This window comes from Pavona decussata, unplaced genomic scaffold, assembly GCF_977016875.1.
Source record: "Pavona decussata unplaced genomic scaffold, jaPavDecu1.1 SCAFFOLD_14, whole genome shotgun sequence".
Lineage (NCBI taxonomy): Eukaryota > Metazoa > Cnidaria > Anthozoa > Scleractinia > Agariciidae > Pavona > Pavona decussata.
The window spans coordinates 690377-713726 of record NW_028145437.1 but is presented as its reverse complement, the minus strand read 5'-3'; the positions used below and the strand labels follow the sequence as shown (position 1 = coordinate 713726).

General features: G+C 42.0%; 2 protein-coding genes and 2 pseudogenes across 3 annotated transcripts; 3 read left to right on the top strand and 1 right to left on the bottom strand.

Annotated features, from left to right (window-relative positions):
• LOC146487577 (uncharacterized) overlaps nucleotides 1-23350 on the bottom strand; it is a 205385-nt pseudogene that overhangs the window by 7232 nt on the left and 174803 nt on the right.
• LOC146487588 (uncharacterized) lies at nucleotides 6728-8278 on the top strand. Of its 2 annotated transcripts, none has more exons than XM_085128638.1 (3): nucleotides 6728-7523; nucleotides 7698-7860; nucleotides 7971-8278. In XM_085128638.1, exons 1-3 carry the CDS (start codon nucleotides 7279-7281, stop codon nucleotides 8265-8267), a joined length of 705 nt encoding a protein of 234 aa, XP_084984764.1. In that variant the 5' UTR covers nucleotides 6728-7278; the 3' UTR covers nucleotides 8268-8278. The 2 variants fall into 2 exon arrangements, with proteins under 2 accessions (XP_084984764.1, XP_084984773.1); XM_085128647.1 differs by having other exon boundaries at nucleotides 7698-7864; nucleotides 7987-8278.
• Nucleotides 12697-17159, top strand: LOC146487587 (uncharacterized). The gene is made up of 2 exons (XM_085128898.1): nucleotides 12697-12737; nucleotides 14066-17159. Exon 2 carries the CDS (start codon nucleotides 14964-14966, stop codon nucleotides 17157-17159), a length of 2196 nt encoding a protein of 731 aa, XP_084985024.1. The 5' UTR covers nucleotides 12697-12737; nucleotides 14066-14963.
• Nucleotides 19365-21017, top strand: LOC146487586 (zinc finger protein 862-like; annotated as a pseudogene).

Here is a 23350-nt window from a genome sequence, read left to right as displayed (position 1 = left end):
GAACAGGGTCCCAAAAATTTACAACGTTTGTGTTGACACGCTTCTCTACAAATGTTGTCATTTTCTCCAGACCTTTCTCCGTACTACTCACAAGACCTTCTGCAACATCTGAAGGTAGAACGATGCCGGTGGCAAAGTTTACAATGGACTCTGTATCTACACTGAAAGGGTTGGTCATTAATCCTGAGGTAAAGCATTTCACCAGCTTCCTGACATCATCCGTACCCTCTTTGGTGCTGGTTCCTTATGTGGGACTTTGTCGCTGTCTTGAAGTCCATACATTTCTTTCAGAGCTGTGGTGATTGACGCTCGCTCGTGGGCAGTTAGAAACCACCTGTTAAGGGCTGCTGGACTTTACGTTATCCCAACAATTCCACCTTTTGACTTTGAATCGGCATTGATGGACTGTTCAAGAGCCATGTCTGTAGAAACTTGAGAAAATGACTGACCAGAGCGGCTAATAGAATGATTCCCAACAATGAACTCCTGATGCACCTTGGGGTGTTTCGACTCGAGCTGATTCATGTCTGCAAGATACACCGGTAACCATCGCGCATAGTTAGGCCTGTCCAGGGCAAAAAAGTGGGGAACCATGGTTGTGACAGCGGACAGATGCAAGTCCCAGTTCCCTGTTCGTTCTGCCTTGATGAACTGTAAGAGAATGTTGATCATGTCGCCGTACTGTTCCCAGAATGCAAACATCTTGAACTTGGCTCTTGCTTGTGATTTGAAGACTTCAAGTAAGGTTGCTAGTTCGCCAAGTTCCTCTTGCAGTTGCTGAACCTTCTGTGATACATCGCCCTTCTGCTCTACCACACTGATGCCATCGGCAATTTTCTGTAACAGATCCTCTTCTTCAATCTGTACCTCTGCATGACAGACGTTGTACCACTGAACAAAGGACATCCACATGAGCCAAAAGAAGGCCTCCATAGCCAACTTGTGTGCTTGTACTCCACGGTTATAGGACTTGCCTTTCATTAAAGCAGACGTAGTATCAGCAGCATATACCCCGGACTCTATGAAAAGATCGTCAAGTCCTGAGTTGAGGTATTTCTTTCCGACCAGTGAAAGAAAATTCAACGCAATATGGAAACCTCCCAATCGAATGACATCAGAAAACTCATCGGGAAACCTGAACTGGATTTGCTTGGCTTTCATGTATATCAGGAGGTCAAAGGTGATAACAGTGTCCTCTTGACCCAAGGTGGTGCTGATCATCTGAGCGTGCTTTAGAACTGTGTAGATGGTACTAAATTCAGTTGAGTCGCCATCTATCATTAGACAATAGCCAATGTTACTTTCTTGTGGCATGTCAGGAAAGAGAATCGCATTGAAACCACTCCAGCTTGGAAGAGCCTGCTTCTCTCCTATTTCTGCATTCAAAGCTTCGCGGAATTTTGCTGGGTGTAGTCGAAGTAGTGCCCAGATCCCATCGGTACGACTCGCTTTAGAGAAGATCTCGTTGTCACATTTGTACCAGTCCTGCTTAACCAGGTCAACATAGGAAGAAACAGCAGGCCGTCTACCATGTGCAGAATATTCTTGTGCCTGGTACAAACTGGAACTTGTCTGTAGGGATCGCCTCCTAGTCGCATGGTCTGCAAGTACCTTTGGAAGTGGAGCTGGACCAAAAGCCTTCCTTTGGTACACCACCATGGTCGTAGCATGTGTTGTGTTCTTTCCGTCTAGTGTCTCTTCAGTAAAGTCATTGTTGTCTGCGGCGATTTGCACAAGAGGACCAGGTGAAATATTTGAGGGAATTACAGTCCCATGTTCTTCTGCGTGAGCTAGTACTTGTAACGCAATGCTTGTGTCCACAGCCCGCATCTCATCATAGGAACAACAATGTCCCATCCTGTTTAACAGTGTTACAAGATTTCTCGATGATGTCAGGTGGTAAACACACATACCCAGACTTGTGTGCTTTGGAAGCTTCACACGACCATTTGTGCAACAATGGACGATGTTTTGTGCAATGCTCAGAACCTGTCGTTCGTCTATCATGTTGGTACACATGCTTGATCTGTCTGAAAACTTCTTGTCGTCAGGGCTAATGATTAAACGTATTAGCCAATACAGGGAGTCTGGTATGACTTCTCTTGTTGACTCTTGGCTAATGTCTCTCACATCAAGTGGCCTGGACGTGATGCCTTTGCATTTCCTTATCTCGGCTTTAATGTAACTTGCCACACGAGCAATATCTCTTTCTTTTGTTTCATCTTTATCCTCTCCTTTTTCTCTTTCCTTTGCTTAGTTTAAATGCGCCCATCCATTTAGAACATCCTGAACTTGTATGCTGGAAGAATAGAGGAGCTCTGGTTTAGTTCTGTCAGTCTGTTGGTGAAAGACTATGCTGTCCCCAAAATGCTTCTCCAAGCGTACTTTCAGACGTTGCGTTGTGTAGCTGTCTCCTTGGACTTCTTTTTCATCCAAGATTTCACGGTACCTGGTAAGTAGCGAACCCATGTCATAGGCTTTTCCTTGATCCAGTCCTGGGGAAATCTCTTTAGTCATCTCCCGGAACGCGCTTTCATGTGGAGATTCACTTTGCTCATTCTCATGTTGATGCAAGGTCTTCTTGGTTACATATAAAGCAAAGCAGTTTTTGTGGTATTTAGCTTCCACTGCTATGAGATCGTCATTTATACTACGAAGAGCATGCAGCATGTCCTCGTCACCTTTACTTTCCGCTGCTTTCTTTTTGCTTTGACATGCATCAAATGTACACACATTTATCAACTCCTTTACTTTCTTGTATGTTTTGTTCTTACATATGAAGCATTTTGACCAATCTACTGGGCATTTTGCAGAACGAGACACTCTATCATCTTTCACAGGCCTTTCTTCACAGTGTGTTTCTGCCTCTCTAACACAGGAACTTAAACTCAGTTTTCGTTTCTTGAAGGCTGGGGGGAGTGGCACATCGAAGCCATCAGCAGTTTTTACTTCACTAGGCTCTTCACACAGGCTATCCATAATGGCTGACACAAAATACAACATAAAACAGTTTTAAACACTAAAATGTAAACATGATAGAATTAATGGAAAATATTGATATTTAGAAAGACTACATAATGGTAAAAAACAATAATTTTAGAACGAAAAGGGAAAGAAAAGAAATAGTAATGTACTTACAGACACAGTAGAGATCCGGCCATAGAGGCCGCCATGTTGGATTTGACAGCCTCGATCTGGTGAATCATAGACATGAGGCCCACCAGCCTCATTTTCAAGTCTGAAAGAGCGTACACTTACTCTCAGTCACTCTTAACTATACTACGTTAATGGAAAACTTCAAATACAACGTTGTGCTGTTTTTTTCCTTTTGTTGTTGAGTATTATTTTGTTTATTAAGTTAGCTTCCCTTTCTGAGGAGAAGGGGAAGCTCAAATGTGACTGTATTCTTTTTTATGTGGCAACAGTACTGGGGTGTATTTCCAGTTTCAAACAGTGATGAAGGTTCACATCCAAGTACTACTAGCTTTTAGTGTAAAAAGTGTGAAAAGCGTTTAGAAAACCACACGCGTACGCCAACCACTAGCCAATGACGTGATAATATTATATCTGAATTAAGACAATGTGGTTTAAAACCTTTGACACGTGATCAATCATGTGACACCAGATGCTGTAAAAATAAATAGTATAACTTGAATTCAGTAGTGGTTCAACTTCTATTATGTCACGATTGACTTTGGCCAAGAAATAGGGGAGAAATGCTTACTACTTCATCAGCCTTGTTTTCATGTTAATTCAAAACCTGAGGGAAAGCTGATGTTATAGCCAAATTGTGACCTAGAAATGTATCCTTGTTAGATGAAATGATAGAAAATAGTTAAAACTGAACAAATACAATCATTGAAACCTATAAATTTCACATTTACGATTCTAAAGCAATGGAGACACCATTTTAATTTATTTCTAGACAACATCTTGGCCTTATATTAGTCACGTGATCAGTCACGTGATACGTTTTATCGACACCATTGCCTCACATAGCTTTATTTATTATTACAATGGTTTACTAGCCGTTTGTGATAATTTTAATCAATAAGTAAAGAAGTAAACTCTGATAAGGGAACTGGCCTCGTTTTCATGCTAATCTCGTGGGGTGCGCAATAAAACATACTCTTAACTCGGAACCTATACCACAATTCGACATTACAAACTAGCTGGCATTAATCAGGAGGTCTTGTTCCATCAAAATCCGGTGTCAAACCTTTTCTGACTCGTGGGTTGAACGAAACTCAAAATTTCTGACCCTAGCTACCGGACTATCAAGCTGTATAAAAACAGTAATAAAATGTTTCATTACCACTGAATGTTGTACAAGTAATGCATAAGGCAGATGGCTTTTGTGATTTTCAACAGTTCTCGGGTTAAACATTTAAAAAGAACATTGTTTACATTTCATTTCTTTATTAGTTTAAGGCGAGAACTGTTGCAAAAATCGTTGTCTGTGTATAATTCCTTATCTAAAACCGATAACTGTACGTGAGAACTGTGACAACAGTTGTCTTTCAAATGACCAGTTCTAGTCACGCAAGGTAAAGAGGGGTCACATCAGCCGCGCACATCACGCAAAATAAATTTTGCGAAGCAAAATCTACACGGGGGGGGGGGGGATATCCTCCTGTTCTGCATGTGGTATTTGCTTCCAGAAATGGAAAAAAACTTATCAGTAGTTCATCATTTCTGTATTCACGCGGTCGATCACACCCCCTTTCACTAGCACCAATGGGGCATCCGAGGTCGCAAAAAACGGGGTGTCTTTTGATAGCTCAATATCCTTGCTACATAAATTTTTGGGCACCAGTAAGTGAACTGTATCCCCTTCTAGAGCTTGCAGAAATTCGGCCCAGGCGATGATTTTAGCATGCCACTGAAAATCGTTAAGATATATAATTTCGGCTTTTTCAGCACCTATCCAGGCAAATGAAAACGTGACGTGAACTTTCAATGGCAATACAATAAAAGATTTCCCGCAATTTGCAGGACCATGTATGTACATTGCCAAACGTCCCTCTACCTTTTTCCAGTGCACTGTAAATCGCATTGCAAAATGAACGATTTTCGATGTCGTGGCGCTGGAGTAACTGTTCCGCAGGTGTAAGCCATCTCCCTTCACAACCCTCAATGCGCTCGCCGGTCAGCTCCTCTTCTAGCAGTTCAATGCGTTTTTTTTTAGACCGATTTAAACGAGTTTTGCCTCGGCAAATTTGTTTGCTAACTGAATCGCTTCATCAACCGCTTTACTTCCCCGGTTGGCAATAAATTTGGCCAACGCGGTTTTCCCTTCTCTAACTTTAGCCGCCGCTAGGGACACCAGCTCTAAGCGTGAGCTTATGGATTTCGCTTGCACCAGCTGACACACGTCAAAAGCGCTCAAGCGATCACCTCCTCTTTCTTAGATTACCGGCGCTGTTGCTTGGCCTTCGCTTTCCTCTTTTTCGTGGCCACAGCAGATTGAGTTTGAGGAGGAACATCGGTTAAATCTGGATGGCAAGGCGAGTGAAAAGCGTTGTCGTCTTCTTTCGTGACGTAACGGTATGCGCTGTAGTACGTGGTGTGAAACCACCGGACCCTCTTTTTCAGTTTGATCGCCATGTGATAATGGTATAGATTCATCTCCTGCCCATTTTCGGCATTATCTGCATTGTGATGAGCCTCAATTCACGTTACCCACTGTACAACTCTAACGCCAAAAATTCTGCCAAGCTTGTAATACTGCATTGGAAAAACTTTCTTTAAAGGGAAACTTAACAACATCCGCTTTGTCTCCCAGCTTGCCGACATTCCATTTTTACTCTGCGACGGCGAATATCATGCTACGGCCAAAAACCGTTAGAAAAATGCGCTGAGCCTTGGAACGAATTTCGCACCACATGCCCCTTCCCCACCCACTATTATCAGGGGTGTAACAGCGATTATGACCGTTCGGTTCGATTCACGATTATTTGATTCCACGTTTCGATTTTGGTTCGATTTTTTGTATACCTTTCCAAAAGTGCCCTCAGTGAGTCATTATATTGTAAACTTAGCATCCAGATCTCAATAAGATGTGCGTTTTTCATTGACAATCCATCAAAGATGCTAACTTGCAGTTCTGGTGCCATGTTGCTTGGTAAAAATGTTGCCCCTCTACCACCCCTTGAGAATTTCCAATAAGGCAAACCATGTGCGTGCTCATTGTCACTTTCTCAAACATGGCAACGAATCAGCAAGCGATTGTGAATCCGCCTGCTTCTTTTCGATCCGCAGTGTGGAAATATAATGGTTTTCCGACTAAAGACGGAACAACAGACAAGTCAAAAACTATCTGAAAAATTTGCTTCGCAACTTTCAAGTATTGTGCCGGTTCGACCTCGAGCATGAGCGCGCACTTAAAAAGTCAACACAGTATTGATGAAAAGACGGAAGTGTTGCAGTCAAAGACGGCGGGTATCAAAAACAGTACTGCACCTGGACAGTCAAAAATTCAGGATGTTCTGAAAAATAAGTTGCCGCGGTCGGGCAACAGAGCAACGGCAATAACGAAGTCTATTGGAGTTTTCATTGCAAAGGACATGAGGCCCTATTCAGTTGTGGAAAATAAAGGGTTTCAACACATGATCAACGTTCTGGAGCCTAGGTATGACTTACCAAGCAGAGTTCATTTTTCTGAGAAGGTGATACCTAAACTTTACGAAGAAGTCAAAGCAGAAGTCGAATCAGACCTTAAAAGTGCCGAGTTCGTGGCTTTAACAAATGATGGATGGACATCTAGATCAACCGAAAGCTACATAACAGTTACAGCACATTTCATCCAAGAATGGAACATTAAAAACTATGTTTTGCAAACAAGAAGAATGGATGAGTCACATACATCGGAAAACTTATCAAAAATACTGACTTCTGCTATATCTGAGTGGAATTTACAAAGATATGAACAGAATCCATCTCTGACATTTGACAATGCAAGCAATATAGTGAATGCTGCAAAGCAAGCTGAACTTTCACCACATGTTGGATGTGTGGCCCATACAATCAATCTGGCAACCCAAAAAGGACTTAAGGTATCTCAAATGGACAGGCTTCTTGGAAGGATAAGGCGCATAGCAAGCTTTTTCCACAGGAGCACAACAGCTATGGCAGTTTTGAAATCAAAACAAGCTTTATTGGAATTGCCACAACACCAGTTGATAAATGATGTACCAACTATGTGGAACTCCTCATATGACATGGTGCAGCGGTTTTTAGAGCAACAGGCAGCAATTGAAGCTGTCTTCTTGACAAAAGATGTCAAGAAAAATGCCAAAGATGTTCATTTTTTGTCAGAAAATGACATCTCTGCAGCAGAGTGTCATCAAAGTACTGGGACCAATCAAGACTATTACTACTATCCTTTGTGATGAGAAGACGCCTACAGTATCCATGAATCACCCTCTGAAGGAGATGCTGATTCAGCAGTTGAAAGTTTCAGATGATGACATTATGCTTGTTAAAGAAGTGAAAACAGCTATAGCAAAGGATTTGGATGCTAGGTTTGGAAACAACTGTTTGTCTAGTATGTCTACAGATTAAATAATTATTATTATATCCAAATTACAAAGAATCTTCTCAATAAAGGTTTTTGTTGAGTATTCTGTCTCAAATAAACATGCTGAAGTGCTATTTGAGGTGCAAAATGTAGTTTACAAATTGTTCTCATATTCTAGATATACAGACCTTGACACATTGCAGTTTCTGAAGGAGAGTTCCTGTTTAGATCCAAGGTTTAGATCCATCCCATATCTTGATGAAACCGAGAAACTAGATGTCTACACTGCACTTACCTTGAAAGCAGTCTCACTGAATGAGCAACAACAAAATTCAGTTCAGGTTCGTAAAAATTGGAAATTTTTATAAGCCAACATTTACTGCTTGTACTGACAGTACTGAGTTGAGTTACAAACGTATTAAATGATAATAGAGTGTTTTTCTGTTCATAGGTGAAGAGTGAAGCAGACCAGCCTAGTGTGCAGGGACAGCCACAGCTGCCCAATTTGCCAAGTCTACCAACTCTGGAGGGTGAACATTCAAATTCCAGTGGGGAGACAACTGTTGTCCTCACAAGTGATCCTCCACCAGAAAAGAAAAGGAAATCTGCCTTGGATGATCTTTTTGGAGATGCTTTTATAACTAAAGTTCGTCCTGGGAAGTCAGTGTTGCAGTTAGTTGAGTCAGAGTTGGCTAATTACAAAGTTGAAGAAACCATGCCTTTGAACTCTAATCCATTGTTGTGGTGAGAAGCAAATGAGCTGCAATATCCCATTTTGTCAAAGTTGGCCAAAAAATATCTATGTGTCCCTGCCACATCAGTGGCCAGTGAGAGAGTTTTCTCTTCTGCAGGGGACATTGTGTCTGCTCAGAGGTCATGTTTGCATAGTGACCATGTAGACAAGTTACTTTTTTAAAGAAAAATATGAGAGTGCACTAGATCTAGATTCTAGAAAGAACTCAAAGAAAAACACTGACAAATTGCATGTTTTTTATTTTTTATTGCATTCTTGAAATAGATTAATAATGTTCCTGTTACTATTGTAGCCTCACATTGAGAGTTTAGGGTTGTATGTTGTTTACATTGTGTATCATCTTGCAAGAATTAAAAATCATTAATATTTTGCATAATCGAATCGAAATAATCGAAACCGAAAGGCAATAATCGAAATCGAATCGAATCGAAAGGAACATGAATCGTTACACCCCTAACTATTATACCTCTGGATACAATGACCAGTTTTCAGGCATGAAAACCAGACATTCTTAGAATTTGAATTAAAATCACTCCCTTTTGCATTGATAACGATGGGATTAAGACAAAAAGCAAATAGATAATGATAATATAACGAAACGACATGACTCTTTATATCATATATCACACCATGCTGTTCCCCTACCTGCCCCCACCTCCGACTCGTTTTCAAAACACGCACACAATAAGATACCTGACATAGCCTACTTTTAAAAACAGAAACAAAGAATACTGGTCTCTCAACTTTTGACTAAAAAACTTCCTACCAAATTTCGTGGTAACACCTGGAATATTGTTCAGACAATGGAGGACAAAAAAACTTGGAACGGTTATGGAAAGGCCTTCCTTCCACATTCTCCACTTATCAAATAATCAGACGTAGCATAACATGCACTTCTCTAACCACGTGGACACTGCGAATAGCCCTCCCCTACCCCCCTCCAAACAATGTTGGGATGAAGAAACAGTTTTAGAACAGGGTAAAGTGTACAGGGCTGCACAAACTACAACATTGCTTGGGGGCGAGGGGGAAAGGGGGAGAAATTAAAGCAAAACGTGTTAATTGTCCTTAGAGTTTTGTCCTCCATTGTAATATGGAAATGAGGTTCTGTCAACCTTGTTTGTTTTTATATGTCACCATTCCTTTTTTGCGTTTATTTCTTGCATCTTTCAACGAAAAGGTAAAATTTATTATTTTTAGGACAGCCTTAATTTTTCCTGTTGAAGGGATATCATATGCCTCTTTTCTAGTTAAGCAACTTAATAGTTCATGTTTATTGCTGAGAATACTTACAATAAGGTTTATAACAAAAGTGTATTTGAAAATCTTCTCACCTCGGAGAGAGAGCCTGGGCACTTCTTTACGGTATCTTGGTCAGAGGTAGTTTTCCTTGAAATTTAGGCCCACCATTTTGACTTGCAGACCATATAGATCTGTGAATATGCACGTTCCGCGATGGAAACCAACCATCCATCTATGAATTTCAGTCTGTGTTTAGTTACCCAATTAAAAAAGGGAAGATGAACTTGTCCAAAATTCTTCTTGCTGAGTAGTGCAAGAGCTAGTTAAGGGAAACAAAGTACATCAAGCTCTGGGCTAATCTAAAAGACTTCAATTCCTAGAAGCTAAAAGTAAAAGCAGCAGCGTGGCAACAAAAATGCTATCAAGAAGCAACTCATTCCGGCGTGATGAACAGATCAAAGAGATGAGCTTAAAAAGGATATCTTCATTTTTTTCTCGTATTGCAATTATTGCTGCTCGCACAGAGCTGCTTTCTAATTCTGTTCTGAAGCTCAACCTTAAGCTTGCTGTTTCGTTGTTTGTTAGCAGTTCCCAGGCCCCACTGCATAGAAATTCTCTGATCAGTGAATTTATGATTGACAAACTTGAATCTGTGACCTTGTGCTTTGATATTCGACTTGATAATCATTCTGTTGATGGAAGGTTGAAAGTTAGTGCGAAGGGAATGACTACCGGTTAGATACTCACTAGCTTGTCATGTTAAGTGTAAATTGAAGTATTTTAGGAAGTATTCATCAGGGTAGGGATCGTTAAGTGAGTAATCCAGGGGAAGACAATGTTCTTCCATGAGTATCATGAAACTCATCTGTCAAGTAACAAGCTTAAATAACAAATACAATAGAATTCAACTTCAAACTTGCTTATTTACACATCATTAATTTACTCTCTTTTTTTCGAATATATCATTTAGTGTCCAAGCCCTTCATCTTTCTACATGGGGCAGCACTTCACTTAAAATGGAACCCCTAGTACCATATTATTTACTAGGGTAATTCGATAATTCAGTTACTTATCATTACAGCAGAGTGAAATAAACACGTCTTGTTTAAGGTACTAACGAAAACTGGGTGGTCCGAATGAGCAAAGAAGAAAAACAAGCCAGCTTTCAACACCTCAGCTCACACATTCAAAGACTACCTACCTCATACAACAGAGACGTGTTTTTTTTCTGTGTAAAGGCCACAGGGTTTGAGAAACTCTCAAAACTGTTAGCAGCAAATCTGCTGGGAACTCATGTTAATGATGCCATCGAAATTTCAGGCAATGATAAGCTTTGAGTTAAACTGTCTACCGCAGTGGAATTTGAAAGATGCCCATGCAATTGAAATTAAGAATCATAAAAGTGCTAGGGAAATAACGTTTCCACTGTGCTTCGTTAGCCATCGACTGCTGCTACATCATCAAGAACTTTAATAGCTGCAGAAATCACAGCAAAAATAGAGTTCCTAACCACAACTGAGATAGCTTTAAAGAATAGTAATGTGTTGATTATGTCAGAGCTGCAGGTTGCTTACGATCGTATCCTCAAGGAAAATTGCACAATAAGACCTGCAGCTGTAATGCAAAGCGAGGCAAATTGTACATTAGGGGCAAATTATGGCCTACCAGAAGGCCCTTTGACTTGTTAGTTATCAATATTGGTTTAATTTATGCCTTTTATCTTTACCTCTTCAGTTGAATTTTCATGTACTGAGAGGTCGATCAACTATGTGATTTACTCACCCTTTAACCAAAAATTACTTTAATAGGCGGTCGGTCAAGAAAGCGTGCTGTTTTTTTTTCCTGGAAGATTTGGTTGTAATTGCTTCGCTTGGTTATTGTACACATTATCAAGTAAGTCAATAAGCGACCAGTCAGGGAATCTTTTTTTTTTTTTCGTTTTAGTGTGTCCGTGTAGATTGTTTTGCTGTTTTTTGGTGAGTAGAATTCGCTGCATTTCTTTACCATCATTTACTATACTATTTCATTCCGAAATTCCGCTAGTTTCTTTGGTAAATATTAACAGCCACACATAATTAATTTGCTCCCTATTTCCCAGGAGGACCTTTTCCTTTACGCGTCAAACCATATTTGCTGAATCACCTTCAAAACCAATACAGTGCTTGACCTTAGCGGTAGTCCACTAGTCGTGGACTAGTGTAAAATGATTTTGGACTAGTAGACACTTAGAACCACTAGTCACAGGACCAGTAACTACTTTGTAATTTGTAATGTTTAAAAATAAAACAAGGTGAAAACAAAATACACGTCTTGTAAGTGTTGTTTCGATGCGTTCCTCGCTATGTTCCGATCACGAAAAATGATAGCCCAATGGGAGGACTGAGGGGAGAAGACTAAACAAGGCTGAGGTTGGGACTGGGCACTAAGGAGCTTCCAGCCCACCATCTTTGTCTCAACTGCCCATGTTATTATCATGAAGAGATTAGAGGCCTATTTTTCTAGTTCTAACAGCAGCGATTATCCAAACAAACGCCAGAAAGAAGGTAGTGGTGACACAGAAAAGACAATGGAGACAAAAGAGAGCAAGAGCAATAAAACGACCAAGAAATCTTCATATGACCAAGAGGATCGAACCATTAAAGTCAGGCATTTCCACCCTGAATGGAGAAACACTTTTCCTTGGGTTATTTACAATGATGGCAAAATGTTTTGTTCAACCTGCCTTGATTTTCCAGAGAAATCAAGTGATGCATCCAGTTTTGTGAGCGGCTGAAGTAATTTCAGAATGGAATCTCTGAGAAGTCATGCGAAGTCAACAGGGCACATTCGGGCAGAAGAGGCTATTCGTGTCAAAGAAAACCCTAGAAATGCACCTCTACCAAGAGCTCTTCTTCTCGTGTCAGAAGAGGTGAGACTAAAAGTTGAAAAGCTATTTGGCATTGCCCATATGATCGCTAAACTTGAACTTCCTTTTAATACTATTCTCAGCGGTCTCTCCTCTCACGTATAAAAGGAGATGAGACAAAGTGAACAATGCCATTCTGTCGATCAAGCGAAAGAGCATAGTTCAAAATGGCGGACCCTGCTGTACAAGTCCCGGCACAGGAAAACCTTCCAGCAGCTCAAGCGGCCGCGGTTGTTCAACCACCACCACCGCCTCCACCTCCACCAAATGCAGAAGAACCTCCTCAAAACGCCGCTGGAGAACAAGTCACTTTGGAGGTTTGTTCAATTTTTGTTTTACTCCAGTATCGTACACGTGTTCTTGCACTTCGTATTCCCGTGGCAGCTTTAAGTCTGTTTTCAGCTCAAGTCATGCCCTGCTTTTAACGTGTAGCTTTGTAGCTCTGCGGGCAATTTTCTCTTTACCCCCCAGTTTATTTTACGCCCTGCTTCTGAACGTGCGACCTTCGTTGCTTTGCGGGCATGTTTACAATTCATGTTGCGCCCTGGCTTGGCGGGCAATTTAAAGTTCACTTCGCATTTATGTTGTGCCCTGCTGATAACGTGTACTTGGTTGCTTTGCGGGCAGTTTTAACTCTGTTTACAATTCATGTTCCGCCCTGCTTCAAACGTGTAACTTTTTAGCTTTGCGGGCCGTTTGAAACTGACTTCGTAATTATTGTTGCGCCCTGCTTCAAACGTGTAGCTTTTTAGCTTTGCGGGCAATTTTTAAATTGACTTCGTAATTATTGTTACGCCTTGCTTCAAACGTGTAGCTTTTTAGCTTTGCGGGCAATTTGAAATTGACTTCGTAATTATTGTTACGCCCTGCTTCAAACGTGTAGCTTTTTAGCTTTGCGGGCAATTTGAAATTGACTTCGTAATTATTGTTACGCCCTGCTTCAAACGTGTAGTTTTTTAGCTTTGCGGGCAGTTTGAAATCGACTTCGTAATTATTGTTACGCCCTGCTGATAACATGTAGCTTTTAGCTTTGCGGGCAATTTGAAATTGACTTCGTAATTATTGTTACGCCCTGCTGATAATGTGTTTACAATTCATGTTGCGCCCTGCTTCAAAACGAGTAGCTTTTAGCTTTGCGGGCAGCTTTAGATTGACTTTCTAATTAATTTTTTGCCCTGCTTCAACACGTATAGTTTTGTAGTTTTGCGGGCTACTTGAAGTCGACTTACCACTTTCTGAATTTTATTTATATGCGCTATTTTTGCCGATTATGTGTACATTCTAATTCTCGGTTAGCTTCAAAAGCTTTTCAATTTTGTTGACCTCAAAACATACTTCAGCAGAGAACTAGTTATTATCTTTGTGCGATCTTTGTCGATTATTCTCACTCTTCATTTTTTAATTGTCTTAATTTGCCATTTCTGAGTGCTTGTTTGCCACATTGTTCTACTTGAATTGTTTATTTTCGTATTGTTTTGTTAATTGTTATATTTGCACTCCGACTTTGTCGGAACATAATATTCCCTGCCGCTTTACCGGGTCTTATTACAATGCTTGTACTCATTTACGAATGTTTTTGTATCGCCGCTAAGCGGTATGAAATTACACTTCGCAATACATCTGTCTATTTCATTTTCTCATTCAGGCTTTGCAAGAAAGAATTAAATTTTTGGAAAATGCCCAAGGGACCTCCATTCAGGCTTTAAAGAATCGCATTACCCATTATGGTAGTCGCCGCCTGGAGGACTTCGACAAATACGAGGCCTTGCGCCTCGCGGAGGAGCTCGTCTCCGTAGCGAAGACAACTGGTGATGATAAGGCCGCCAGCTTTGACATCATAGCAGCCACCCTAAGAGAGAAAATACACGTGCCGAAAGAGCAGTTTAAAGCTTACTTTTTGGCTCTTCTCGCGGACAAGGAATTTACAAGAATCTTTGACACAATCTCCAAGGTCGACAAGTCGTTTAGACGTCCCTCGCCTTACTCGCGTCCTCAGGCCAGAGGCAGTCAGAGGTTCTCGTCACACCCTCGAGTGACCTGCTACAGATGTGGTACGCCCGGACACAAGTCTACGCAATGTTTTAAGCGGTCTCCGACGACCCGCTATTTTTCTTCAGGCGGTCCAGGTCACAACCAGCCTCGACCGACATCTCAGTAGCAGAATCTGCCCGATCCTCATTTTGTATGTGTTTTAGTACTATTAAAGTCAAATGAACACTATTGCATCACAATGTTTGTTTATTCATATACATTATACCCACCCCCCCAGGGTTTTATTAACATATTATTACTTACATATTTTACGACTCGCTACGCTGTTCATAGATGTGGGAACCAATTATCTCTTTTCGATCGCACCCTTCCCCCCTCGGGTGGCATTCTCAAAGGGAAGCTCACTTTCCCTCTCGGATTACCGGGGCTGAGTTTGCCATTCCTTGGGCCCTAATTTATTTCCAAGTTCTTTTTTATTTTCCTTTTAGCTGTCAGACCCTTGCTTTCACGATTGGGAAAAGCATCCCGGTTTCAAGCCTAACACAGTTGGTATGAATAAGTTACAGTGGATAAGCATCGATGGTTCTGTTGTTGATGAGGCCCAAGGGATGGCAAACAATTCCCACATCTCTGATGACAATATCGCCCTCGTGTTACAGGGAAATTCATTAGCGGATATGTCTCGCCTTGTTTTCCGCGATCCAGATCACTTCCTAGCAGGGGAACTCCATCGCCATGCACCACAATGGAATGCTTTATTAAATGATATGAACGATGAGCGCTTCTCTGAAGTCCGTGATTGGATTACTAACGGTGTAGACGTAACGAAGTTCTTTAGACCGTTTAAGGGTAGTTACAAGGGAAGGAATTACGAGTGTGGTAGTCCACCACCTTGCGTTTTCCCCAACCACCTGTCGTGCAAACCTTTTGCCTCGTTTATTTCTGATACGCTCCTGGACCGTTTGCGTTCCGGTGCTATTTCTTTGTGGGGCAAAGTCGGAGAATGCACCCCACCCCACCTTGTTATGCCCCTCACTGTCGAGCCTAGCAAGCCGCGTCTCTGCAACGACGATAGATTTCTTAATCTGTGGATCGAAGACCGTCCGTTTGCCTTGGATAGCGTCCAACACTTGCCTAAGTATGTCAATAAAGGATTTTACCAAACAGTGTGCGACGACAAGTCAGGATATGACCACATCAAACTTCACCCCAGCAGTCGAACTTACTTTGGCTTCCAGTGGGGAGGTTGGTATTTTGTGAGTGAATGTATTCCTTTTGGCTGGAAATCCTCGGCCTATATATATCATACGACTGGTCTAGTTGCGTCACACAGACTTCGTTCATGGTACATTCCCTCTTCGTTGTACATTGACGACCGCCATAATGGCCAACTGTCATTTCCAGGTGGCATTTTACCAGCCGCCTATCAAGCCCTCGCCTCAAGGGATGAAGTGAATTTTGCTCTGGCCGTCGCGGGTATTTTTCTCACGTGCTACATCTTAATTTCCCTCGGCTACTTTATCGGTCTGGCGAAGTCTCACCTTACCCCGAAAAAACAGGTGCCATACCTTGGTTTCGGTATCGATTCTGAACTACAGGCGTTTACCTTGTTACCCCATAAAAAAGAAAAGCTTCTTCGTCTCATCAAAGAAACGTTGCCTCGCGATAACCTGGACCTACTAACCTTGCAAAGGCTCAGCGGTAAATGCGTGTCCATGAGCTTGGCAGTTCCGGGCGCAAGGCTTTATGTTAATGAAATAAACCTAGCTGTGTCTCGCGCCACGCGTTCTGCTCGACCTGTAAAGATGTCTGCCGCTCTAAAGAATGAAATTGAGCACTGGCTATTCCTTGAGACCTGGGACGGTTTTCTTCCCTGGCGGTCTGAGAAACACACACACGTCAGGCTGTTCTCCGACTCATCTCGCTTCGCTTGGGGAGGTGCACTGAGTCCGGGTGCCATTGAGGCGAACGTTTATGATTACTGGGACGCCTCAACAATACAAGCCGATATCGCCACTAAGGAGACCTTAGCGCTCAATAATGTCCTTGAATCATTCGCTGATACCATCAAAAACTCGTGGGTCGACGCCTTCGTCGACAGCACGGCTCTAGTCCGTTCATGGAATCGACAGGGCTCTCGTTCTCAATCGCTTTCTAGCGCCTTGAAGAAATTATTCAACACAATGACGAAACTCAACATCGATTTGCACCTTACTTTTGTGCCTAGTTCTCAGAACCAAGCCGACTTCCCCTCGCGACGCCTTAGCCTACAGGATGCCAAATTGTGCCCATCCCTATGGATAGTAGTACAAGAGTGGTATGGCGGCGAAAATGGGCACTCTGTCGATCTAATGGCACGCCCTTCAAACGCCCAATCCGACTTGTCAGGTGCCAAGTTACCTTTCTTCTCTGAAAACCCTCTGCCGGGATCCCTGGGAGTGAACGTGTTCGCGCAATCGCCCGATCTGTACGATCCGTTTGTATTCAAGAACCCATACGCCTTTCCCCCGATCTGCCTAATACCTCATGTTTTCAAGTATATGAGAAGCCTGCAATTATCCTACACTATCGTAGTACCAGACGTGTGCCCAAGGCATTTTTGGTGGCCCTTGTTAACGTCTACATGTTCTTCCCGATACCTGCTGGCCGTTGCCGGAACCGTTGGAGCGCTCCTCACTCCCTCTAAACATGGGTTTTCAAACAATTGGCCTATCCCATGGGATCTCTGGGTGTTCCGCATCGGATAAGCAAGTAGTAGCTCTTGGTTAGCGCACGAGCCAAACAAAGAACACTTAGCTATCTTTAAATTTGCCAATTCTCCCATTAATTTAGCTCCATCCATTACTTCAGTGAAATCAATATTGTCAATAAATCATCGTTTTCCAGTATACATCTGTTGACAGTTGTTTTATAGCTTCATTTATACATTTATGTCAAAACAAATCTAAAGGATAAAGAAGGAACTGTTTGTTTTACTTTCATATCCTTTAGGACTTACCTCCAGCCGTTCGAGCGTTTGTACCAGCCGTGTCATGTCCTTCGTGCAGCCACCCCAACGACAAGCTGTTCTTTTTCTGCCAAATGTGCGGCTACAGGAGGAAAACAGTCTCCCCAAGTGTCCTGAGCCCTAAACTCTCAGTCGACCTTCAAGCGATAGATAACCGTTTGGAACTCCTAAATAATGCCTCCCTTCAATCGTCATACTCAAAACAGAAGTGCTCACTTCGTACGGAGTTTGAAACTTTCTTGGCGTCCCTTCCGAATAGTAAAACCATCCTTTCGGCAAGCCCCACTGACATCTCTCGGTTCTTGGTCTGGAAAGACCGACATGGCAAAACCATAGTACATAGTAATGGGTGTCCCGATTCCCACCTTCAAAACGCAGCTAAGTGTAAATGTCCTAAACGCCTGGCATTCAAGACAATCGACTCCTACATTGGAAAACTGCGAGCCATTTTTAAGGAAACCGGGCGCTGTGGAGAGTGGAACTCCCTGCTAGGTCTGGGTAACCTCGCCGCTTCACTCGAAGTGCAAAAATATCTTAAGGCGTCAACTGAGGAACAATTACGAGCCCGCATCACGCCAAAGCAAGCAGTTCTCCTATTTTTGTCCAAATTGTTGCTTCTGGCTCGTTTTTTAAATCGGAAAATTGCGGAGCGCTCGGTTAGTCCTTCTGGTCTGTTTGTATTGACGCGGGACCAAGCGTTTTTCAAAACGTTATTCTTTAGCGGTGATCGTGGTTCAGATCTTGGCATGGTGAAAACAGAAGAGATCCTTTGTTTCCCCCAGGACAATGGGCTGTTGTTCAACCACGTATGGGGAAAAACCCTGAGGGATGGCGTCTCTAACGTCTTCGGGATTCGGAGACACCCTAACCCTGAGTTGTGTCCAGTTAAAGCTATTGAGACATATGTAGCCGTGGCTTCCGAGTTACGCGTTTCTGTGACAAATGGTTACTTGTTTCGACCAACTAATCCCCAAGGTCATATTGTGAACAAACCATTTTCAAGTTCTTCAGCAGAAGCTCGTTTAAAGCTGTATGTGAAAGAAGCTAAGATCGATGAGGGAGATACGCTGCACAGCTTCCGTTCGGGCACAGCCATAACGTTAGCGTTATCTGGCTCCCAGTTGGCGGACATAATGTCTCATGTAGGATGGAATAACAAAGAAACTGCTCTCTACTACATGAAACTAGCGGAGGTGCTTCGTTTGGATAGTCCCTCTCATTTGCTATCCGCGGACTCTTCCGCGACAGCCGCCCTAACAGAGAACTACATGGAGCTTAACCGTCTAAAAAACTTTATATCCGCTTTTCCGCACGTTTAATTCTTAACCTTGTTACATCTCGTTTAAAACACTTTACGAATTTTTAGGATGGGGCACCTTGAGTTTGGGATTCTGAGAACGGGATTTCCTTATGGTCCAGTGGTTTGGGACTTTAGGACACTCTGTAACATAGAGACTGTCGGTGCCCAATCTCAACATAGCGTGAGAGAGAGAACGTTGAGAATAAAGTACTATTCTCAGCGGTCTCTCCTCTCACGTATAAAAGGAGATGAGACAAAGTGAACAATGCCATTCTGTCGATCAAGCGAAGTGTTGTAGTATAAAATGCAGCACACGGTATCCCTTGCCCTGACGTTCTCTCTTTCACCAGCCATCAAGTTTCGTCCTGCGTTTGATTTTCCCTACCCAAACCCTCCCCTTTCCTCTTCAGAACATTCATCAACAGGACGAGACTGTCGGTGCCCAATCTCAACATAGCGTGAGAGAGAGAACGTTGAGAATAAAGTACTTTTCCAACTCTGTGTGCCCTAGAAAAAAAACATGGAGTTTGTTTAGGAAACACATACCAAACCGATAAAGCCTGCAAAAACTTTGTAGTTGCTATTACTGATGAGCTAAAATGTAATATTGCTGAAACAGTTAGGTCAGCACGTTTTATTGGAGTCATGGCAGATGGTACGACAGATGTGGGGACAAGAGAGGTAGAAGATGTGTATGTGAGATTTTTGGAGAATGGAGTGCCTGTGAGTAATTTGCAGGACTTAAGGAATGTCACAATGCTAAGGCAACTGGTGTTACAGAAGCTATCAGAGAAGTCTTGAATGAAATAGATGACAACTGGAAGTAAAAACTTGTTTGTCTGGGATCTGATGGGGCAAGTGTCACGATTGGAAATAATAACAGTGTCTATGTTCATCTGAAGACAGATGTTCCCAGTCTACTAAATATTCACTGTATTGCACATAAGCTTGAATTAGGATTTCAAGACACAATCAAAGATGTAAAACTTTTCCAAGATGCAAAGGAGATGCTGCAGGGTATTTGGAAATACCATAAGTATTCCTGCAAGGCTGTACGTGAAATCAAAGAGCTAGCAGACATGATGGATGAAACGGCATACAAAGCTGTAAAAGCTGATGGTTCTAGGTGGATTCCTCATTTAGACAGAGCCCTAAAAGTCTTACTGACTGAGAACTATAACTTAGTGGTTGCTCACTTTCAGGATGCCAGTCAAGCAAACGACAGCAGTGCTAAGATGCAGGGCACAGCTAGAAATTGTGGAAAGAAGTTAACAAGATACCTGTTTGTGAAATTCCTTCACCTTCTCCTTGACATTGTGCAGCAAGTTAGCAAGGTCTCTCTTGTGTTTCAAAGAGAAGAGGGTACAATTGCATGAACTCAAGATAAGGTAAATGCACTCAATGCTAGTCTGAAAGCCCTAAAGACAAGGCCAGGAGAACACCTGCGATCATTTAAAGGATCAGTTGGTGCTGATAACCGATTTAATGGCATCGTTTTGTCAAAGAAAGACACTGATGATGCCTCTTTCCTAACTACAAGAGATACACTAATTGATCTTGCAAAGCAGTAAATCAGCAGCAGATTTAGTAACCTCAATGACGATTCTGTTCGGAAGGCAGCAGCTTCCATAACAGAACCATTACTTTGGCCCAATGATAGAGCAGCCTTACTTGTGTATGGGGAAGATCACTTAGATTCTTTGATCAACCACTTTGACCATCTAATAACTGGGCCTACTGTTGGTTTTAATGAGCTCACTTACAACGATGAGTGGCTGGAGCTCAAGCTTCATTACCACCGAGGTGGATTAAGACTTTCTGCTAAGGAATTTTGGAAGGAACTGTTTACAAACCCTCATTATTCAGCAAGATTTCCCAATCTTCTGGTTCTCATTGAGCTGTGCCTTGTAATGCCAATTCAAGCAGCATGCTGTGAAAGGGGGAACTCTTGTCTAAACAGGATTATGACAGACTTTAGATCATCCTTTGATGTTCCACTGTGGATGCCTTCATGTTCATATCACTGAATGGGCCTGACCATGCTGAGTACAATGCAACTGGAGCTTTTGCAAGATGGCTTGATTCAGGGCAAAGGCTAAGGAGGCCAGAAACAATGGACACTTGAAGTTGTGTTTTTATGAGTAGGTAACAACTCTATTGAATCATGGGTGTCAGACTCTTTACTTTAGTGACTTACATGTATTTAATGTATGGCAATATCAGTGAAAGACAGATCAGAAAGAGTCAACACAAAAAATGTAACACATTTTTTTCAAGTTTATTGTCACTGTACTTTAATGTCTGACTCTTTATTAAATTGTGGGTTAGCCTGGTCTGTGTCTGCCACTCTTCTTTGACTCTCTGCCAATGATATTATGAAGTTTCATGATGACATCAATGAAATTTAATTGTAAAAAGATATTGCAAATAATATTGCCATGCTGCAGTCAGGAAGGAATACCACAGATTTACTCAGGACTAGTAAATTTTCAGTTCAACTAGTCCCAGGACCAGCGATTTAAAAAGTTAAGGTCGAGCACTGCAATACTTCTGAAATAATAGCCAAAAAATGTGTGAGCTTAAAATTGCCTCTCTCAATGTCAGGGGAATAGGAAATACCAACAAGAGAAGAGAGGCTGTCAATTGGCTCAGAACAAAACAATCATCTATCTATTTTCTACACGAAACACATTGTACTGAAGACAAAGCTAATCAATGGAGGGCTGAATGGGGCCATAGAGCACTTTGTAGTAGCCATCCAAGCAACTCGGCTGGAGTTTGCATTCTGTTTAATTAAAATTTAGAATGTCGGTGAGGATAAGGAGAGCTTTTAAAGAAAAATGAAAACGATTTTGCAACTTCAGATAAGGAAACTCTCGAAGAAGGCGAGGTATTATATAAAGATTTCTACTCCTCAAAAGCTGAAACTGACTCCAACTCTTTAGTTTCTGAGAGTTAAAGAAATTAAAATCTGAATTAGCCCATACCCTGATGAAACGACTCTCATACCAGACGGCTTGGAAAGATCTCTCACTGAAGCACTAAGGACCCTGGAAGGCTTTAGCAAAGTGCCAGGCCTCAGGCTAAATGCTAAAAAGACCAGAGCTCTGTGGATTGGTTCGTGTGCTGGAAGAGGTGAAAAACTCGTCCCAGAAAAAATTTTAACTGGCAAAAAACAAAAGTGAAGGCACCTAGAGTTTCGCTTTCCATAGATCCAAAACTGTTACTCCCAGCGTCTCTGGAAAAAAAAAATCCGCAACAATGATATGTTAGTGTTAATTTTTTTGTGTTAGTTTTCCGTCTTTTCTTTAATTGTAAGCATTGTGCTGTAAGTAGACTTGCTGCAGTGTATTTAACAAAGTGCTAAAACAACTCATATAAAGCGAGATTGATGAAGTTGAGTTTCATAAGCCTAAGAGAGTAAATGAGTCAGGGAGAATAACAAAAGAAAATAAGGAATGCAGCTATCCAATTGTCAAACCAGGAAAGTGATGTAAAAGATGAGATCAAGACACTGTATGATGCAACATTTGTGAAACTCTTTCAACAAGTCGAAAACGTGGGTGTTTGAGGGCTCACTAGAAACTCATTCCAAAGATCATTCCCCAAAGAACTGATTTACTTTTCCCAATACTACTCCTTCCGTACAAGAAAAATGCAACGACATTCACAAACATACTATGAGATTGGTGCAAGGTATAATCTCCACGCACCTGTGGCCGCCAAGTTGATAAGAAGTCAGAGATAATCAAGTCAAGCCATGAAATACCGCAGCAGTTAGCGATTGGTCTCGCTGCTCATCAGTTTGTAAGGAGTAAAGAGTTGGCAAACATGCTTTGTGGTTTTGGTATATCTGTTGAGTACAACAGACTTATGCATGTGGCGTCGCAAATAGAAGCTGGTGTCTCGCAGCAAATGGAGCACAACAATGGACTGTTTCTGCCTCCCACCATAGTTAAAGGAAGTGTGGTTTTCCGCTGACTGAGGAACAAAAGAAACAGAAAACGTTTTTCTCACATACGGCTGGGTTGGAGTGTGTGGGAGGTCTTCAGGTCACATGGCGTTTTGGGGTTCAGTTGTTTTTTAACGCCTTCCACCATTGTCTGACCTGAATTTCGCTCAGCGTTTTTAGTATTCCTTTCTTGGGTCTTGGCCGTTTTTTCTTGCTAGATTATTTGATGGCCAAGGACTGTAGCCATACAACCATAGTCAGAGCGGTTGGTCGGGGGAAAGGGATGAGATGCTGGAGATGATCGCGGTGATTCCTCCTGACTCTGTATACCTCCATTCTAGTTCGCGATCACACTCTCACTCCCTGTCCGGTCCTACAGAGTGGGCCAAAGAACTTCTAAAAGAACGGCAGGAAAATGCAGCCAAGCTTAAACGGCTTCAGGGCAAGTTGTCCAGCACAAAGTCATATACGAATCAGCAGCCTCATGCAGTGGTTCCCTACTTTCGCTTTGCTGGGAACAAGAGGCCCTGGAGGCTGATGAACATGAAGAATGTATGCATAAACTTATGGAAGGTAAGGTGTTACTTGTGGAGTGGAAGAAACATATTCTTCTTGCTGAGAAATATGGATGGGACACAGTCACTTGTTACCCCCCTGATCCACTTACCAGCGACTCAGA